General features: G+C 31.7%; 2 protein-coding genes across 4 annotated transcripts in view; both read right to left on the bottom strand.

The window, feature by feature from the left end:
• LOC127734650 (uncharacterized) overlaps positions 1-16669 on the bottom strand; it is a 30195-nt gene extending 13526 nt beyond the window's left edge. Inside the window, exons 1-15 of the mRNA XM_052244639.1 lie at positions 16619-16669; positions 16133-16219; positions 12158-12237; positions 11698-11735; positions 10171-10846; positions 9565-9644; positions 8639-8710; positions 7599-7736; positions 6947-7069; positions 6553-6624; positions 6138-6274; positions 4235-4342; positions 3708-3794; positions 2362-2469; positions 33-213 (exon numbers count right to left, since the gene is read on the bottom strand). Coding sequence (XP_052100599.1) covers positions 33-213; positions 2362-2469; positions 3708-3794; positions 4235-4342; positions 6138-6274; positions 6553-6624; positions 6947-7069; positions 7599-7736; positions 8639-8710; positions 9565-9644; positions 10171-10846; positions 11698-11735; positions 12158-12237; positions 16133-16165 — 1933 coding nt within the window. The 5' untranslated portion in view covers positions 16166-16219; positions 16619-16669. The remainder of the gene's footprint in view (positions 1-32; positions 214-2361; positions 2470-3707; positions 3795-4234; positions 4343-6137; positions 6275-6552; positions 6625-6946; positions 7070-7598; positions 7737-8638; positions 8711-9564; positions 9645-10170; positions 10847-11697; positions 11736-12157; positions 12238-16132; positions 16220-16618) is intronic.
• LOC127734652 (uncharacterized) overlaps positions 1-20286 on the bottom strand; it is a 59349-nt gene that overhangs the window by 13526 nt on the left and 25537 nt on the right. The window lies entirely within an intron of this gene.

Here is a 20286-nt window from a genome sequence, read left to right on the forward strand (position 1 = left end):
GCGTTCAATTGATAAATCGATAAATTTAATACCATCTTTATCTTCACCAATAACGGTACCAGCCATGTTCGAATCTTGAATTTTCCATTGCCAATTTGGTCCTCGTCGAACACGTGTTCCTAACTGAACAGCTTGACATTTTGGTTGTTTGAACCAACCACGATACTGCGTTGCAGGATCCAGTAAAAACATAACGTTATCCGTGATGTCATCCTGTATTGGTAGTTAAACAATTATTATATATCTTTTTGCTGTTAAATGATTCTAAAAATCAAGCAGCAAGAGCTTTTAAATGTCATTAATGATTTTTGATCGAAATTGTTTTTATTAAAATTTCTACATTTTTTATTTTATTCATTGGTTTTGGTAATTGTTAATATACATTGTGCATTGTATAAAACAACATGATAAAGAGAAAAGTTTTTAAATATTTTTTGAGTTTTATCTCAAATAAAAATAATTAAAGGGGAATTAGCTACGAAATATTTAAAAAAATAAATATGATTTTTTTGTTCAATCATTAATGAAAGTGAGATAGTGAAATAATAATTCGCTTTTAGCATCCAGTTTTGTTCAATTTTGTCAAAAAAAAAAGATAAGAAACATCGCTTATGAATTATTAACTTGCAAAAGAATAATTCAACCCCATTGAATCCGTATTCATGTGACCTTTAATTTAACCCCTTAGCTAGAGATGGGTTACACATAAACTAGGCATGTTCAGCTATAAAAAGGAAAATAATGTTAACATTGAAACAAGGGTAAATCATTTTGTAGACTGATTCGATCCACAAAAAAATCATTATTATACAGGTAAAAACGATGATAAACATATCTGTTAACCTATAAAATGAAATCAAACAGATCTAAAAAAAAAATCCAACTGCACTTGTTCGCTATCTATTTATATCTATATTTATATTTATGTCGTCGGAAGTCCTTGGAGGTCATCTCAATTGTTAATTAGATGGCGTCTAGACTAAAATACACACGAAGTGCTGATACACATTATGGAATCCATGCATTGTCAATTGTTTACTTTAGACTTTTTATAATTTGAAAACACGTTTTAGTATGTTATAAATCAAATATGAGAATTTGAGGTAAATCGGTAAACATGAATTATACAGCTAATGCCCCTTAAACAAAAATACCGGACTCCAAATTAAATTCCAAAAGGGGGGAATCCATAAAACCTCACAAAATCAAACGCTCTACATATCAACCAACGGAAGGAATGAAAACAACTGTCATATTTCTAGTTTGGAATAGGCATTTTCTAAAGAAAATGGTTGGTTAAACATGTTTTTCATAACTAGCTACGCCTCCTACTTGTATGGCAGTTGTTTATACTTCCGTTATACTGACAAAATTGGATATGAGAGCAACCAAAACAGACATGTCAGTAACTGCTAGTAGTCCCTTGTTAATTTATGTATCATTGTCATTTTGCTTAGTTTTTTCTGTTACCTATTCTGACATCGGACTTCTTTTAAACTGAGTTTTACTGTGCGTATTGGTGTGTGTTTGTTTATTCTACATTGGCTAGAGGTAAAGAGGGAGGGTTGAGATCTCACAAAACATGTTTAACCCCGCTGTATTTTTGCACCTGTCCCAAGTCAGGAGCCTCTGGCCTTTGTTAGTATGGTTTTTTAAATTTTAGTTCATTAATATGTTTTGGAGTATAGTGTGACATCCATTTTCACTGAATTAGTAAACATTTTTGTTTAGGGGCCAGCTTAAGCCCGCCTCCGGGTGCGGGATATTCTCGCTGTGTTGAAGACCCATTGGTGGCCTTGTGCTGTTTTCTGCTCTTTGGTCGGGTTGTTGTCTCTTTGACACATTCCCTATTTCCATTCTCAATTTTATAACTGGTAAACGTGACAATAACTGGGATTTAGCAGCTAAAACTGTGTAAAAATACATTACAGACATACACACACAACTTACTTAAAATTTCAAACAAGCATGCAAATAAAAATTATAAATACGCATAGGTGCATTTCTTATATCAGAATTGTGTATTTATTTATAAAATTGTTGTTTGCAATACAGAAGAGCATAACAAGGTTTCTTTGATGACTTTTTACAATTATATATTTTAAATGTACTGAACAACCAACAAAGCATAATACTAGTATATTACAATAATATGAGATTAATTTCATTTTGAATTTAATTACAGCTCTTGTTCTTTTAAACATCTTACAAAATAAGATATGTTTTGTTGTTTCTAATTAGAATTTCACGGATTTTTCTGCACCATACATAGTCTGTAAGAATGAAATTGAATATATCCCTAAAAGAGGAGTACTTTCAGTAAAAGTTTATATTAACGCTATAAAAAATTTGAGAACTTACATATGCATCTAATTCATGAAGACTGGCAGCACGAACAGCTGTTTTAACAGAGGTTTTAGTAAACTCAGAATTTTTCTCTAATATGTTTGCTATTTCTGCTGCATGGATCTGAAATACATTAGTTATAATCCATGTTGAGCACTTGATTATGATTCGCTGTCAATAAAAGCGTAACTCGTAACAAGATCTCATAAATCACATTTAAAGGTCATGATACGAATGTTAACAATATATTTTATTCACAGTATCACATCTCCATGTGTTTTCTTTGAGGTTTAACCAATATTATGGTTTATTTTTAACCAGATGATCAAATTATTAATGCATAAAGATAGTCGTAACGTGCTATTTTGACTTATTTTGGCACATATATATAAAAAAAATGGACCTTAGTCTCATAAAGCCGGGCTGCAATATGTGTGACTAATTAATGTAGAATGTTAACAATGAAGTTACAATGACAAAAAATGTTGTAAATTTTGCTGAAAAATAACTAAGTTCTAAGTCCGGAAAAAGGTAAATAATTCTTCAAACAATTCCATAATAGCAGGTGCATAACTTCAACATTTGTACAATCTTTCTATGAAGTCTTATGGATTTTGGTTGAAAACTGTAGATGGAGTTGATTCCACAAAACTTGTACCCTCTTTCATTAATTATTCCTGAAAAATGACTAAGTTCCTATGTCTGGTAAAATCAGAAAAAAACTTCTCAAACAATTCCATAACAGCAGGTGCACAACTTCAAAACATGTACAATCTTCATGTGAAGTTTCGTAATCTGGGTTGAAAACTGTAGGAGGAAAGGATTACACAAATTATATTCCCACTTTCCCCCGTTCGCCCGCCCATCCTAACATTAGCCCCACATCACCATACTATAAGCCGGTATTGGAGTCCACCCCGCCAAAAATGTATATGGACATTTAGAACCAAAATCATCAAAAGAAGCTGATATAGACTTTATTCTAAAATTCCAGTATCATCTGAAAACGTTTTGATTTCGACCATGTGAGTGAAAGAAATACAGTGGTTACTGGCCCTACCCTTCAATGAACCCTCCAGCTTTTGAAAATACTTGATCCGCCATCGCAATCGTCCGCGCAAAATTGCGTTGTGTTTTGTGTCGTAAAGTTTCAATGAATATAACAGACATGCATATAGATCACTCCTGAACTAAGTTGATAGAAATCATTTCACATTCATCTGCTCTGATCATACAAAATTAAAATCGATTTATAGTGAACATCCCTATGTGGTATTTTTGTGTGTTGTAGGGTTGCTAAGCATATCAACCAATAAGGTTAGAGTTTTGTATCCTTTGAAAAATTAATATAATTTAATTACCAGAATCTGTGTATTTTGTGCAAGACGATGAATCTGATCTGGTGGAATCATCTTGCCAAAAGTCCTTTTCACAACCATATTCATAATCTAAAAATTAAATCATATATGATATCTTTTGTTCAATACATAAGACGTAATTATACACATATATCACTTCGCTATACAATACAGCATGATTAAATCAAAGATGACAACGAAGCTATTAGTTAACATTTGATAATTGTAAAATAAGTATAATTTGTTTTTCTTTTTGGTATTCATTCTCGTTTGACGCATTGACAAAATATTATGTATTTAATAAAAACGATATTGATAAGTTACGGGAAAAAAAAGAGAATAAAAAGAATTCGAATTACAAAAAGATTTATGTAGTCAAACCACTATCTTCTTAACCGATCAGTCTTATGTGGACGAAACGCCTCTGGCTTTCCAAATCATAAGTCAGATACTTTTAATGAATGTTTACATTTAATCCTAAAACAATATTATGAAAGTATCTATAATAACAATTATCTAACAGAACTTACATCAGTGTTCGCACCTCCTACTGGTACACAGAATATTTTCATTCCTCGACGTGCAATATTTGTAACAGTTTTATCTATTTCACTATCCCTCACTAAATTAAGTATAGTCTGAAAGTAAAGTACAATGTTTAAAACAAGATAATTTTGAGATATTATTCTAAACATTAATAATGACCACCGCTATAATTATTAGGTAAACAGGTAATTGATGAAGGACGGATAAGAAATAGCTTCACACAGTATAGCATGCTCACCTTTATACAATTTCGGAAAGCTCGGATTGCGGTTCTTGAGAAAAAAAATTCGATAAAATTTCGTACATGGCCATTAAGTGTAGAAATATATTCGTAAAGAGGAAGTTAATGAGCGTTGAAAACACACAATATAGCATGATCTTATAAAAAATGAGCGTTGAAAACATGATCATATAAAAATTGATATCAAATTTCAGGAGTCTCTGATCAGAAGTTCTTACGAAGAATATTTCAGGAGACGAAAAAATGCACGGACGAACAGAGGCAGTGATTGAGGTAAAGAAGTATAGTCTCTCTCGCTCTCTTTATTGTCCTTATATTGTATTCATTTAGCAAATCACTGATTCTTCACAAGATTAGAGTATGCATTTCTTAATATGTGCGAATAAAATATGACAGAAATGACAAAAGATGACAAATCTTGTAGAAAGCTTAAAACTTACAATGGATGTCAAATCTTTTAGATAGCTTAACAAGTAACTTCTGCTCTATATAGGGACTGAGATGTTTACAAGTCTCACTTTATAGGGATTTGAAAATATATTTTAAAGTAATCTGACGGATTGGACTTCAAAAGATACATTATCACATTGAATAAAAGCAAAACAAGGGGGAAAAACGGAAGACGAGTTTGCAACAGAGTTTTCAATTTTGAAAGTATGTCATCCTAACAAAAAGACGCTTAAAAAATTATGTTAAAACAATTTTATTCGGTTTAGTTAACAAACTACGCGAAAAAAAATATATTTTTGACGGGCATGCCCGTCCGTAATAAAAGTTATAATCATTTTCAATCAATTGTAAAAAGAGTTAATCTCTTAATTCAATTGTTTCAGGAATAACCCTGGTATGACCGTTCCTGATGAAGGTAAACCCAGAAAAGCGCTTCAGACGCACGACATATAAAGTGGTATTTTCTTTAAATTTTTCATTTAGGGTTCGATGAAGGAAAAAAAGATTGCAAGTTAAAATCCATATATCGTTTGTGAGCGAAATTGAAGTATACTTTGCTGTTATAAAATTTTGGAAATAATAATTTTAAATTAAGGAATATATCTCCCACGTGCAAAGCTCTGATTCCTTTTCCAGGTTTGGCTTACGTATATCTTTTTTGGTTTTATCAGTTCTCCAACGTTTATATTTGTTTTTTTAAGACAACATTCTGAGCAAAACTGAACAAAATTATCGAAATGCGCATCTTCTGCAGTAAAATTGGTACCGTTAATATTATTGATTCTCTGTAAGGATATTTTGTTTTGCGGACGGAAAAATTCAAAAGTTTCTAAACTGGCTTACATTTCATTGTTTCCAATGTGGTACTTCGCTTCATAAATTTGCTTCCATTTAGTTTAAGTACAATTTCATGTTTTCAATTTACATTCAAAATTCAAAATGTCTCATTTGAATCATGCCAACACTAAATCATTCTCATCTGAAGTACATAACGTTGTTTTATAAGAGTATCGGCATTTTAATTTTCAAACAACTTTCCTCGAGGTGTTCTAAAGCTATAAAACGCACATTTATGACTGCACGTACTCTCCACGAAGTTACATCAATGCGTATGATAATTAAAAGAACCAAAAGGCTTGATTTAACCAGTTTCTGGTTGAATGAAGTAGTCTACCTGTTCTAAAACATATACCTACCAGTAAAGACGATACTGATAGCGCACCAATACTGTCTCTGTCTTCTTCACCAGGGGCATCTACTCGAGTTGGCATTCCATCCGTTATCACAATAATATACGGTAGGAAATCATGGTTTTCGATGGTAGTGGGACCACCTTTATGAAAATTCCTCATTTTAGTTGATTTGAGAATAACATAATCAATAAATAGATATACATACAGTCTCGTTTGAAAATGAGTATAGCTATGCTTTTATAATCACTTGTAATAAACAAAATCACAATAAAAACCTAAACATTAACTTACAATCTTTAATTTTCATTTTGTATTGTAAATATTATACTTTTTCGGCCAAAAATAATTTTGATACATAGAAAAAAGTAATTATATTGAATATGTCTACATATGCCTATGTATTGTAAAACAAACTTACAGTGAGTAATGCCAGACAATGCCATTAACAGACCCGCTGCTAGTGGAGACGGACCACCAGGTCTCAATTTGGCTGGAATATAATCAGATTTTTTTAATTAAAAAACAAATACATGTATGTTAATAAAAAAAAAAAACACAATCATGTATTATAGGCACAAAAGCGTAAAAAAGAAATATTTAAGTTCAAGCATAAAAAGCATATGCTTTATTTTGAATGATATTTGTATTGGACATTGATGATTTGCAATAACCATGAAACACATATTGATATTTTAAAACTTTTACTTTGATAGTTTATTAAGATATTTATTTTTTATTTTTTAAGCTTTAAAACTTGATTTGTATTGTTTTCCTTTATTATGAAACATAAATGTATATCGTTTATAATATACCTATTTCTGTCTTGATACCATCATAATCTGCCAGAGGATGAATGATCAATTCAGGGTCTTTCCCAAAATGAGCTAGTCCAACATTATCTCGTATACCGAATCGTAAACTTATCCGATGTAGACCTGTACAAACCGTATTGTCAACAATTAACAATTTGGAAATATCTAATGTCACCTTTATCTATAAATACAATGTCAATCAAATTAAATACCAAATAATTCAAAACACAAATTATGTAATTGGCCTAAAACTAAGGATGCAACTATCTCATGCAAAGTTGAAATAGGTTTAGCTGACCTGTTTCTGTAGCTTTCAGTGGTCTTTTACGTTCTTTTAATTTTGCCGTCCTAAACTTTTGGTCCTGATCATATCTCGTGAAACATACTCAACTAATATCTGTGATACCAATGGAAGTTGTTTTCATATTTTTTTTTGTTATCAATATTAGCCCGTAGTGTGTTTTTAGTTTTGATTTACCTTTTTGTCAATTCAATGATAAGGCTTTTCATTTTTTATGATAAAGAATAGCCCATTTCTTGCTGATCTTCATACTTACGCATGTCTTTATAAAACAAATAAGATTTGAAACATGCATTTCACTCAACACCATATTTACACTATTTAATAGACGTAGTGATATATTTGTTTTACCATCGATGAAGTTAGTAGCAGTTTTTATCATTGTCTCAAATTTTTCTCCTTGCATACTCTCTGATGTGTCCAACAATAACATATAATTATGTCCGCGGGAACTCAATTTCCCATGACTTAAAAACATTTTCATGGCAGCTGTAAAATAAAAAATGCACCATGTAAATGCTTTGCATCAAATATCTTATAAATTCCTTTACAGGGTTGATAAATAAAAAAAATTAGGCGGAAGTTACCAAGGGGATATTCAAAACTCCGAGATAAACTGACATCGCCAAGGCAAACAAAAACGAAAGAAAACGCAAAGACAAACAAGTCCACACAACAATACATAGAAAACTAACGTCTGAACAACACGACTCAACCATCAGCTGGGGCTGATCTCGGGTGTTCCTGAAGGGTAAGCAGATTCTGCTCAACTAGTAGATAAGAATTGAATTAAATGGACATAAACCATCATCAACAAGAAAAGGCTTTTTGTAGTCATCAATCATCACCTTGCAATACTTCAAATATAAACTGATTTTCTTATCCCAAAACTCAAAACAATTTTCATAAATTATTTGTTAGCCTTTCATTGAATATATAACATTAACATTTGAATAGCATTAACATTTGAATAACATTAACATTTGAATAGCATTAACATTTGAATAACATTAACATTTGAATAACATTAACATTCAAACCAGAAAGACTGGATCACGGATCATGACACACCTCTTATATTATGATGAAAAACGACATAGCATTCCAGAGCACGATAATTTTAAATATATGAGGAATTCAATGTAAAAATTGATATAACATACTTTTATAAAAGTTCATGAATTTCTATTGCGCAAATCATGATGCCAAATTACGGCGTTTTGTCATACCTCCCCCTTTTCAGGAAAAGAATATCCAGTATATTTTCAGTTTTATACCGGTGTTTTCTACCGCAGGCATAAATTACCTATTTTGTGTTTGGCACAGATTTAATATCTTTAAACCAAAAAATCAGGAAAATTAATTTCAATATAAACCATATTATATTCTACCTTCCATTTGCGACTGTGTTGCAATTTGCAACCATTCTTCGTATGAATGAACTTTCTGTACACTGTCAAAATCTAAAATATAAAGATATTTGGTAAACAATTCTACGAAACACACACATTTATCAGGTAGTACTTGTTGTGTTATTCCTATTGAACAATTTACATTACTTTCCTTTCAGGAGAACTGGATAACATTTTCTGTCTTTGAAGGGAGTTTGATATTGCCCATGACTTATTTTTTTATTTTTCTCTATATGTTTGTTTCTGCCTTTCCTAGTCTGTTACTTGTTGTTTTTAAATTGCCTTATTTCTGCTTTGCAATCTGCTTTCGACTTTTGATACCTATATGACTGAGTTCGCTAAATATATTTTCTTATCTGTTTTAATAACCATTTTCTAAAAACGACTTTGTAATATGAGATAACTGTTATAGTTAATACTTTGAACTCAAACTGTTTTACTCATTTGTTAATCTTTTTCACCTGATTCTGACGCGTGTACAGCAACCCATTACCTTATTATTGTAAACTATGTAATGTCCTTTTTTTTATCACCATGGAAAACCTCTAACATATTTTTAAGACTGTAAAATATTCTTATATGATTCATATCTCCTTCCCCCCTTCTTTACTGCATTAAACGATATTCTTTTTCGGTCTCTTTCGAAAATATAGCCCCTGTATATTTATCCTCACTTGTTTTCATTTTTTTGGTTTTGAGCGTTCATGAAGTATGTTAATCCAGAAAAGCACTCCGGATGTACGAGATTCATTAACAGTTATTTTCCTTTACTAGCACTGGTTCAATACCACTGCATGTGGACTTATAGTCCCCTAGCGTATTATCACATCATTAGTTAGGACTTCGCTTCGTACATTATTTATTTGCATTTGTCATTAAACTTATGATTTGCTTGTAATAATGACCTTTTTCAGCCATCTGAGCCATTGTCATCATTCCCCTCTGTTTTCCAGACGCTCCAACGTTTGTTTCCTTGTTTTGTCTCCTGACAAATAAAATATACAGTCCTTAGCACTGACATGATTAACTACATACAGTTCTTAAAATTATCAGAAACTACAGTCCAAACTCCCACAGGCAAAGTTGACCTTAGACTGTTTTGGCTATACTGTTTAAATCACTTTTTGTCATGGAGCTCTTCAATTTTTTATACATCCTTTGCTTATATTTTGTTTTGTTTTGAACGGTCTTGGTGAAGGTTAATCCAAGAAAAGCCTGAGATGCGCCAAGTTTTATTGATATTAGCTAATCCCTTATTGGTTAGAGTTATTTTATATTAAACAAAAGAAAAAGGAAGGAAGGTGTATATGACCATACATGGTATTCTATTTATTCAAAAAAAAAGCAGTAAAAAAAGTTTTGAAATACATTGTGATTCAGTTGCAACACTTTTACAGGCTTTGAATGAGGGTTTATGCTACATTAAACAGTACTTCGTTCATTTCAAACAAAGCAATTATTAAGATATCCTGCATGTTTTATACATTCTTTATTATTAAATAATTGCATACCTATCTTTCAAATTATTGATAATCATATTAGGCGCAGGTACTTTATGACTTTGGTTTTCGGCTGTTGCAATTGGTGGATGTAACATTTCACCTTGAAAGCATCTTTTCTTTCTATTATAACACATTCTGTTGTCGAAGTCGGCATTAGATCTGCTTAGTTTGAAACCATTTTTAGATTTTATTATCTTTGCTTTCTGTTGCATTTCTTGTTTAGAAGTTGCTGGATCTACTTTGCTAGCATTATCTTCTACCTGACTTCGGCGATTTGTTACTGTTACCCGTGGATTTGAATTTTCCGAAGGTTTAGTTCCCGAAATATTTGGATATCCACTGTTTAATTGGTGATCATTATCATCTTTCACTGGCAATAAATCGTCTTTCTTGAATTTTGAACAACTTGCCTGTCCTTCTTTATATGGTTCTTTAAAACTTTTTGTGCATGGTGTGATAGTTTCCTCTTTTGCCTGATTACGCCCCGTCTGATCTGAATAAATTTCTGATTGCAATGTTCGTTGATTTGATTCCGTAGGTTTTATAGCACTTTTTCTGTTCTTACAAGCAATAGAAAAAATATCTAATTTCTCAGATAACTTTTCAACTGTTCCAAGTATTGCTTGCAGCTGGGATGAATGTCTGCATGAAGTATTTTCGACTTTGACTAAACGCTCCTCGATTCCTTAAGTAAATATAGTTTTTGTTATTTTAATTATATCAAAGACTACGTTTAGAAAACACCAACATTCACTACCTTGAACTTAAAATGTCAATGACTCATGCAGAATTAAATCAATAACAACGATAATAGAGTAGGTTCAAGTTCAAGGGTCATAATTAAACCTAAAATTTCATAAAGTTTATATATCATAATTATCAAAACATGTTATAACAAATTGTATAATTGTAACTAAAAAAAACAAGACTTAAACATTTAAATGATTATGTCATCATGACGTCACAATTGCAAACATTTGTTATAAAAATGATACAACTTTTTAAGAAGATTCCTCATGGTAGATGTTTTTTTCCTTCATCAGACAGCATGAGCCACATGCACGAACCAATATAACTTTTCAATAAAATTTGTATTACACCCTTATGCATGTTTCCATCACAACTTAACTTTGGTCGAAGGATATTGTCAATGTTTCCCAAAAGTAATTGGTCCTTTAAAATGCCCTATAACAACACAATTAGCTAAAATAGGAATACCATGATACTTTAGACGCTTTTAACAGTATCGCACTATTGGCATATGATATAAAACTGGAAGGGGAAAATGTTTTCCTTATTTAACCTTTTGTTTAACCTAATTTTTGGATTGTAAGAATTAGATTTAAATTTTAAACGTTTTATGTATCATTATGCATGCCAGTGTGGCATCGTTAATCTTTTTATATAACATTTCAACATTTAATGTACATGGCAGTCTACAAGAAAGTTACACCTTTTTCTTTTATCAAATATATATCATTCTGTATTATTCACACATATTTTATTGAACAACAATCAAATAAAAAAAATATCTACCTGCAAGTCGTTTTATCTCATTACTCAGTCCACCTTTTCTGTCAAATAAAGAAAAATATTATGAAGTCGTGTTACTTAACAATGACAGATACGCGTCACGCTCACGTAAATAAGTATCACTTTCATTATGTCCAATGGTCGGTGCCGTTGCTTGTTATCTGTCAGTCACATATGTGACTAATTTCCTTGTATCCGGGACTTCTGTAATGGGCATGTTATTAAATTAAATTGTACATTCTGATTATAATCCGAACAGCGGTTTAAATTTGGTTGCAACTCTCTCTTGCAAAGTTCACCTGGTTAGGCCTGCTAAGATTCTGGTTTTGATGCTGCTAAATTTTTTATGCTTTTGAGAAGCACATATATGCGCCCTAGAATCAGAAACGCACGTATGACGTACAAAATTATAAGCCTGAAATGTTTTTAATCTTTGCGAAGTTACAAATTTATATAAACTTACATGTGTCCAGCACTTGTTCTGTCTTTGACGCGGTTCTGTGTCTGTTGGAGATCTTGCATAACATTCTGTATAGTCTCCAACTAAAGAGATACTGAACCAGTAATATTGATAGAAATATGTCAATAGAGCACAACAACATAGCATGCATACTTTTCAGATGACGTTTAGATCATGCAGCAAAACAGATTCAATTATACACACAGACATTCCTTAATGCATGGCACATACAATACTTATCAATACATGCATGTGACATAACATACTTCGTGACGATCTGATGAGTCAAGCTTATTACAACTGATTTTGCAGCAGTTTTTTTCTAATGTTGTGCTGTTTGTTTACCATTATCCTTAGGTTAGGGGGGTTGAGCGCCCGATAACATGTTTAGCCCCGCCACATTATGCATGTGCCTGTCCCAAATCAGGAGCCTGTTATTCAGTGGTGGTCGTTGGTTGCTCTCTGTCATATTAGGTTTTTCTTTATTGTTTTATCATAGATCAGGCCGTTATCATTTGATTGTTTTTACTTTATGTCTCCTCGGGGCCTTTATGATATAGCTTACTTTATGGTATGGGTTTGCCCATTGTTGAAGGCATGTGACATAACATACTTTGTGACGATCTGATGAGTCCTATAACCTATAATTGTTTACATCCACGTCGATTGGTGTCTTGTAGATGGTTGTCTCATTTGCAATCATACAAAATCGCCTTATTTTCATATCATATATATTTCAAATAACAGAAATGTATACCATTCGTTTAAATGCACGAATGATGAATGAAAGAAATTTTCTCTAATAGGGGTCAACAGATACATTAAAAATAGCAAGGTTAAGCGGCCCCTAGCGTCGAAATTCACCCTGCTTCTTCCACTATTTTCCCTCTGTTATTATAACCGTTTTTATCGTCATCTTCCTGGTCAGAAATATACTTGGTCTACCGGATATAACTTTTGAATAGTATGACAGATTATGAGACCAATAATGAAATTGAGTATCATTTTCAATCAGCATTATACGTATAATAATCATGTAGTAGTCAATCTATTGATAAAGAAGGTCGTAAAATTGAGATATGTCCTAATAAAACGGAACACCAATGACTTCTCGTGCTCTCTAGGAAAATGTTACAATGAATAATGGGTAGAAATATAATTTAAATATATAACCGAAAAGCTTGATTTCACTCTTAAGTCTTAAGTTTATGCATAAAATCTGTAAGTGCACATACTTTTTGTTTTCATAAGAATTCAATCATTTTGATTGGCAAACAGCAATCTATTAATGTTTTGATGTGATTTTTTATAACAACATTAGAAATTGCGTGGGAATGTTTTAATAAAGCAATCAAAACGCTTGATTTCACTCTTATTCTTCTGGTTTAATAATAATCATGTACACTTGTAATAAGATGACAATGATAACTTAAGGATTCAATCATAAAGATTGGTAGACAATCTCTTTTGAGATCTACAAAACTAGTTAATCTAACCACATTTGGATGTGCATGTTCCAAGTCAGGGGCCTCTTCTTTTGATATCGTCAGTCATATCGTCATCGTTTAGTTAATGGCAGATCATTAATTTTGTGTGCTAAAATTATACTAAATTTGAATAGACTCGTAATGATATAGAGTTTGACATATTGTAAGTATCCCTATTTCATATTCAAAACTTTGGTGACTACATCAGGTGCTGTTTTAAAATATGAGTATGTCCTAATACAAAGTTATACAACACCAATGACTACACGCTTTCTCCATTACAATGCTACAACAATGCGTAGAATCTTTTAAAACAATCAGCCGAAAAGTGAAATTTCAAATTTTATCATAGGGGTGACAAAATGTTGACCATGTGCATATTGTTTATAGAATGAAACGCCACATGAACGTTTAGCGTGCGCACATTTTTAGAATGCGCTGCAATTCTTTTCATTTTAGGACGTTGTTATGCGGTGCTGTTTGAACTGTTTGTATATGTTGGTCATATCTTGTTTCATTGTATAACGTTGTATTGCGCAGTATTTTTTAAGGCGACAGTACTGTGGTTCAAATCTTCGTAAATCGATCAAGAAGAGACAAATCAAGATCTTATAAATAGCCTGTCTAATAACCAATCCCAGCAAAACATACTTATGATTTTCTCCATAGTTGAACCATATATCAAGTTTGTATATAACTTCTGTACAGACTTTTGAAGCCTTTCTGTGTATACTATATACATATATTTAAAATTATTTCTATTGGAACCTGATTTGACTTTTCTTAAGTAATATAGTTATGTGAAGCAGAAAATGTTCATTAATGCCGTTGACTGATAGACGATCAAAGACGAAAACACGTACGTTTGAAAAAAATTTAAACGTATTTGCATGATTTTCTACCTTATACTGTCTAGTTTTAGAATTATCTACATATCTAGTTTAGTCAATTTTCTCCTATGAAATAAAAAATTGATATGCATTTATGCAGGTTATGTGGTATGCCATTAATGTTACACTATGTATTTCCTCAATTTCTATACAGAATCAATTGGGTTGTTTCTTATTTTTTTTGGGGGGTAGTTTTTATAATATTAATGGACAGTTAACAGTTGTTTTTTTTCCAAAAGGAATAAACAGTTATTATGACAGTAAAAAGGGGACAGATTCAATATACTGGAAAATCAGTTTTCTTCCTGTATTGTGATTACGGACTGGTCATTTGCAACCTAAAAGTGGGGAGTTTAAGGGGCCTTGACAATTTTTGTGAATGGAATGGGGTATTCGATTTTTCAATACTTCAGAATGAAAGGGGGACTGGTGGGGGGTGCATCGATTTTTATTAGAAAATTTTAGCAATTCTGTATTTCAAACATGAAACATATATAGCTAATTTGATTAATACTCTAAATCAATATCTGATTATTATTCAACAAAAGTGGCTTACACTTGATTCAGAATGAAATGTCATATCTATAACTATAGTGTCATAATTGTTGGCTTCAATGTTAAATGTTTTATTCATTTGAGTCCTGACCATCTTCTGTTTGTTTGTTGGACATGAACATAACAGTAAAAAAGGAATAATGGTTTGATGTCTTTCAGTTTTTGCGGGTTTTTCTCAAAGGTTTTCTTAATATTATACCCCTTTCCATAAAATAAGAACACTGATAATATTAATAGTTGTTTCCTTGCATGATTAATCGAAAAACTCATGATTGAGCATGTATTTCAATAGTTCAAGATAATAGGAGTCGAAGTGTGGCATTTTCAATGCTGGCATGTCTTAACGTCAATAAATTTCCTTGAAGACTTAGAAATACAGAGTCAGGCGACCCACACCCAACGCTTTCCCTTAATAAAGAAAATATAAGGGTTTTTTTTCAGGAAAGATATGAAAAAATTTCCCCTCGCTTCGCTCGCCTTGATTGTTATGAAAACAATCCGAAGTTTCATCATGTTCTTCCAGGAAAGTAACTATTTTATCTGAAGTTAATTTATTAACTTCTTATATAAGGGATAGGAACAATGTGCTGAAATTTAATTAAGGCTTGGTAAATGCCAATGAGACCATAACAGGCATTTATCTAGATATATAGTTCTCTGTAGTCAAAAACAACTTCCCCACTTGAAGCCTTGTTTCCAAAATTGTATGCATGCACTTTGTTGTAAAGAATAAATGTATTGAAACGTGTGTTGGGGGGAGGAAGGTTGAAATTTTAATGTCTTCGGAAGGGGCAATGAATTTATTTTCCTTCTTCAAGATGGGGACTTAAAAAAAATTCAGATGTTTCCTCCCATCCCCCTAATGACCAGTCCCTTATTATTTTGAAATTTATTACTTACATTTCCATCAGTGGAAAGGGCCTTTGCGATTAGTATGATATTTGAAATTGAATTTACATAAAATGTAATAGAAAAGGGGAATTTTGTATGAGGAAAAATTATTAGTAAGCTTCCATTTATGAAATCATTCAGATAAGGTCACTTACCATATCATGCATATCGGATATAGTCAACGCCATGATAAGTTAGTCCGTGAACGCAATTAGAAAGATCTCTCTCGATATCTTTGTCTGCTACAAAAAATATATGAAAAAACAACAACTTTTAATTACTCTGGGATTCTCTCACAATTTAATTAAATGTCTGGGAAATGTTGACATGTACGATTTTCCTTCGAAGTGCATAATTATATAGTACTCAAAATCTTCCATTTTTAATAAATTCATTGCCTTTTCAAACGGAAACGGTTCAATATGCTGACACTAATAAATTATACAGAACATTAAGATGGTAGATTGATGACAGTGTTCACAGGTTTCTTACATGGAGTGTAGGGTGGTTAATTATTCCGTTTATATGATCTCGTTTAAAATGTTAAAAACAAATTGTTCTAGTATTTCTACAGCAAAATAACAATATTTAATCACATAAAACACTACCGATACATTAAAATAATACCTAAAGGATCTTACGTTCTGTTTAGAATGAAATCACCATTGTTGTTTTCTTATATTAAAGTTCCGTTTATGAGAAAAATTTAGTAGCTATTTATAGAAATATGTATAAATAGGATAGGTTAGATCAGTAGGACACAAAAATGAAACTAATCGCTAGCTCGTTTTTAGAAGAAAATAAAACATTGAACGAAACCTGTACATGCTGTAGCGGAAGGACGTGTGCGTTTTGTTTCTCGTTCGGGAAACAAATTAGAGAGGTTGGGAAGAATCCTCATAAATCGGTACTATCCTCATTTATGGGTATTATACCCAAACTTAGGAGGCCATTGCCTTTGTTTTCAGTTCTCATTTGAACTATGGTCTTTTTAAAAAGGGGAAAATGTTGCCATTTATATGAATATTTCAGTTACTGAAAGCTAGTTCAAAAGCCAATTTTAGATAATCAACATGTCATGTTATTCCAAACTAAAAAGTAAATCAGTACACCTCCAACGGATTTATGGAAAGGACGTCAATAGCAGTTTTTGATTTAAAAAAAACAATTATTGCGGACTGACTTTTCCTTTTCATATGTTGCTACGCATGCTTACTGTAGTATTTGTTTTCCGCGCAAACATTTAATTTCACTTTTGCACACAATTTTTTTCTGCATTTTCTGTTGCAGAATATTAATTTTCATCCTGTCTTATGCAAGCTAAAGGTTATTTATTTTCAGCTATAACTAGGTCAGGATATTTATTTTCAAAATCCTCCCGCCCTCTGCTGTCTACCCTGCTTTACTGTTTATTATTGACAATCTTTGATTTATTGATTGTTGCTTAATTAGCGTCCAGTAGCAATTATTTCATGCATATTCAGGACAAGAACAAATTATTAAATTTATACAATAGATGGTTCACAAGGGTGAAAGCTGGAACTTGGACTGTGTTTTGTTTTGTGAAATTGTCTTTATGCCATGGCGTTGTCATTTTCTCTCGAATTTTGAATTGAATGCCCCTTTGTATCTCCTTCCTCGATTATTCATTCATTTTCAAATTATGCGTTGCCTTTGATGCTGTTATTCTTAAAAAGCCCATATTTTAAAGTAACTGTCTGCCATTTTGAAAGTCAAAATCGAAGAAGATATTTATTTGCCACAAGATAAGGGCCAATAAAAATGGAAACATGATGAAAACTGTTATTTAAAGGCAGTTACTCCTTTAAGTTGAAGGAGTTATCCAACAGTTTTAGTCAAAATGGACAGATATACGGTAGTTAACACATGACATAGGAAAAATCTCTGTTCTTACTGTGCCATAATCTGGATAATGCACAGCTAAGGTGTGCATTAACTACTTCAAATATACTGCACAGTTCAAATGTAGTCTTATCTTTATGGGCGGACCCACTATTTTTCAAAGGCACGGGAACATAATGCCATAAAAAAAAGTTTTACAATTTGAAGACTAAAAATTAAAAAGGGGATGTACTTTCTCTTCGCCCCCTCCCCCTTGAATCCGCCACTGACCTCGCAATTACGGCATAATTGAACAATTAACAACAGTTACTTTGTATACACTTTGCCGTTTCAAATTGTGAAATAGAAAGTGCTTCTCATTCCTTTGAACACTTTATGGTATTATGTACAATTAATTTTTAAAATTCTGAAATTAGTGTTTCAAAGTCATAAAAGATAATTTTGTTTTCTTATAATTTCTTAAAATATCCAAATAGCTGAAACCTGATTTGGATTAGTTTTGTTCTCAATGGAAAGTGCTTCTAATTCCTTTGAACACTTTATGATATTGTGTACAAATTTTAAAAATCTTAAATCATTGTTTCAAAGTCATAAAATATAATAGTGCTTTTTTTTTTATTATTTCTTAATATATCCAAATAGCTGAAACCTGATTTGGATTAGTTTTGTTCTCAATGGAAAGTGCTTCTCATTCCTTTGAACACCTTGTGGTATTGTGTAAAATTTTTAAAAATCTTAAATCAGTGTTTCAAAGTCATTAAATATAATTTTGTTTTCTTTATGGTTTCTTAAAATATCCAAATAGCTAAAACCTGATTTGGATTAGTTTTGTTCTCAATGGAAAGTGCTTCTCATTCTTTTGAACACTTTTTGTCCTGTACCAAGTCAGGAAAATGGCTATTGTTATATTATAGTTCGTTTCTGTGTGTGTTACATTTTAATGTTGTGTTTCTGTTGTGTCGTAGTTCTCCTCTTATATTTAATGTGTTTCCCTCAGTTTTAGTTTGTAACCCGGATTTGTTTTTTCTCAATCGATTTATGAATTTCGAACAGCGGTTTACTACTGTTGCCTTTATTTGGTATTTTGTACAATTTTAAAGATCTTAAATCAGTGTTTCAAAGTCATAAAAGATAATATTGTTTTCTTATAATTTCTTAAAATATCCAAATAGCTGAAACCTGATTTACATTAGTTTTGTTCTCAATGGAAAGTGCTTCTCATTCCTTTGAACACTTTATGGTATTGTGTACAATTTTTAAAAATCTTAAATCAGTGTTTTAAAGTCATAAAAGATCAATTTGTTTCTTATATTTTCAGGTTTTAGCTATTTGGATATTTTAAGAAATTATAAGAAAACAAAATTATCCTTTAAGACTTTAAAACACTGCATTTATTACAACCATTCAAATATTAATTCCTTTTGAGTGACTATGTTTGGATCGAATCTAATTATGAGGTTAATATTCAAGTATGTGTCAAAACAGAAACAAAAAAATATACTGGTAAGCTGGAGATCAATCATACTTTGTCTAGATGGGACATGTCTTCAGAATGAATAAAGATAAATAATTGTTGGGGAGGGGGAGTTAAAGATTGAAAAATGAAACGTGTTTTGTTTTGTTAACTTTGCGATATAAATTTAAGTGCATCTCTCTTTGATTAATCTTCCTCTGAGCTTATACTTGAGGGAAAGAAAAGCAATTAATTTATACTCAACAACCCTTTTATTTATGATTTGTCATACACAGATTTAAAAGTACATCAAATGGACTACAACTGTTGGATATGCGAGTTACAAAACTGTAGATGCCAATAAAACAGCAATCAAACTACGAAGTTGTTCAGGGTCATCCGAGCCATGCAGATCAAATGACGTATACTGACTTGCTTGGTCAATAACTATAACTCCGGATAGTGGTGGTACATTACAACATAAGAAAAAACTATAAAATCAGTTGAAAAGAGCTTAACTCATCAGATCCGTACAAAGCACAACAAAAAACAACAAAAACACAAAAGACAAAAAGTACAGATCTGAGAAAACTCGCAGTTACTGGAAGCTAGTTCAAACCAAAAACAACTAATAAAAAAATCAAGTATCTAAGACTAAAATATCAAAAAGTACACATCCAACATCCGATTGATTTAGTATAAAGGCGTCATTAACAGTCAGGGGAAACGTGACCTTGTATAATACCAAAATATAGGCTTCACCGGATTGTATGATTGTGAATGTATTCATAATTATGTGTATACTTAGCAATAATATAATTTAGTTGGGTTTAAATCTATTGATAACAAAATCAGTATTTATAAAAATAAAAACAATTTTCAAAGATCTCAAAATTGGTAATCTTTTAGAAGAACAAGTTTATCTAAAGGATTTATAAGTTTACCCAGATCGTATCTAAATTTACTGGCTCGGTGAACACCATCATCGTAAAA

Source organism: Mytilus californianus, unplaced genomic scaffold, assembly GCF_021869535.1.
Source record: "Mytilus californianus isolate M0D057914Y unplaced genomic scaffold, xbMytCali1.0.p SCAF_3, whole genome shotgun sequence".
NCBI classification, from domain to species: domain Eukaryota; kingdom Metazoa; phylum Mollusca; class Bivalvia; order Mytilida; family Mytilidae; genus Mytilus; species Mytilus californianus.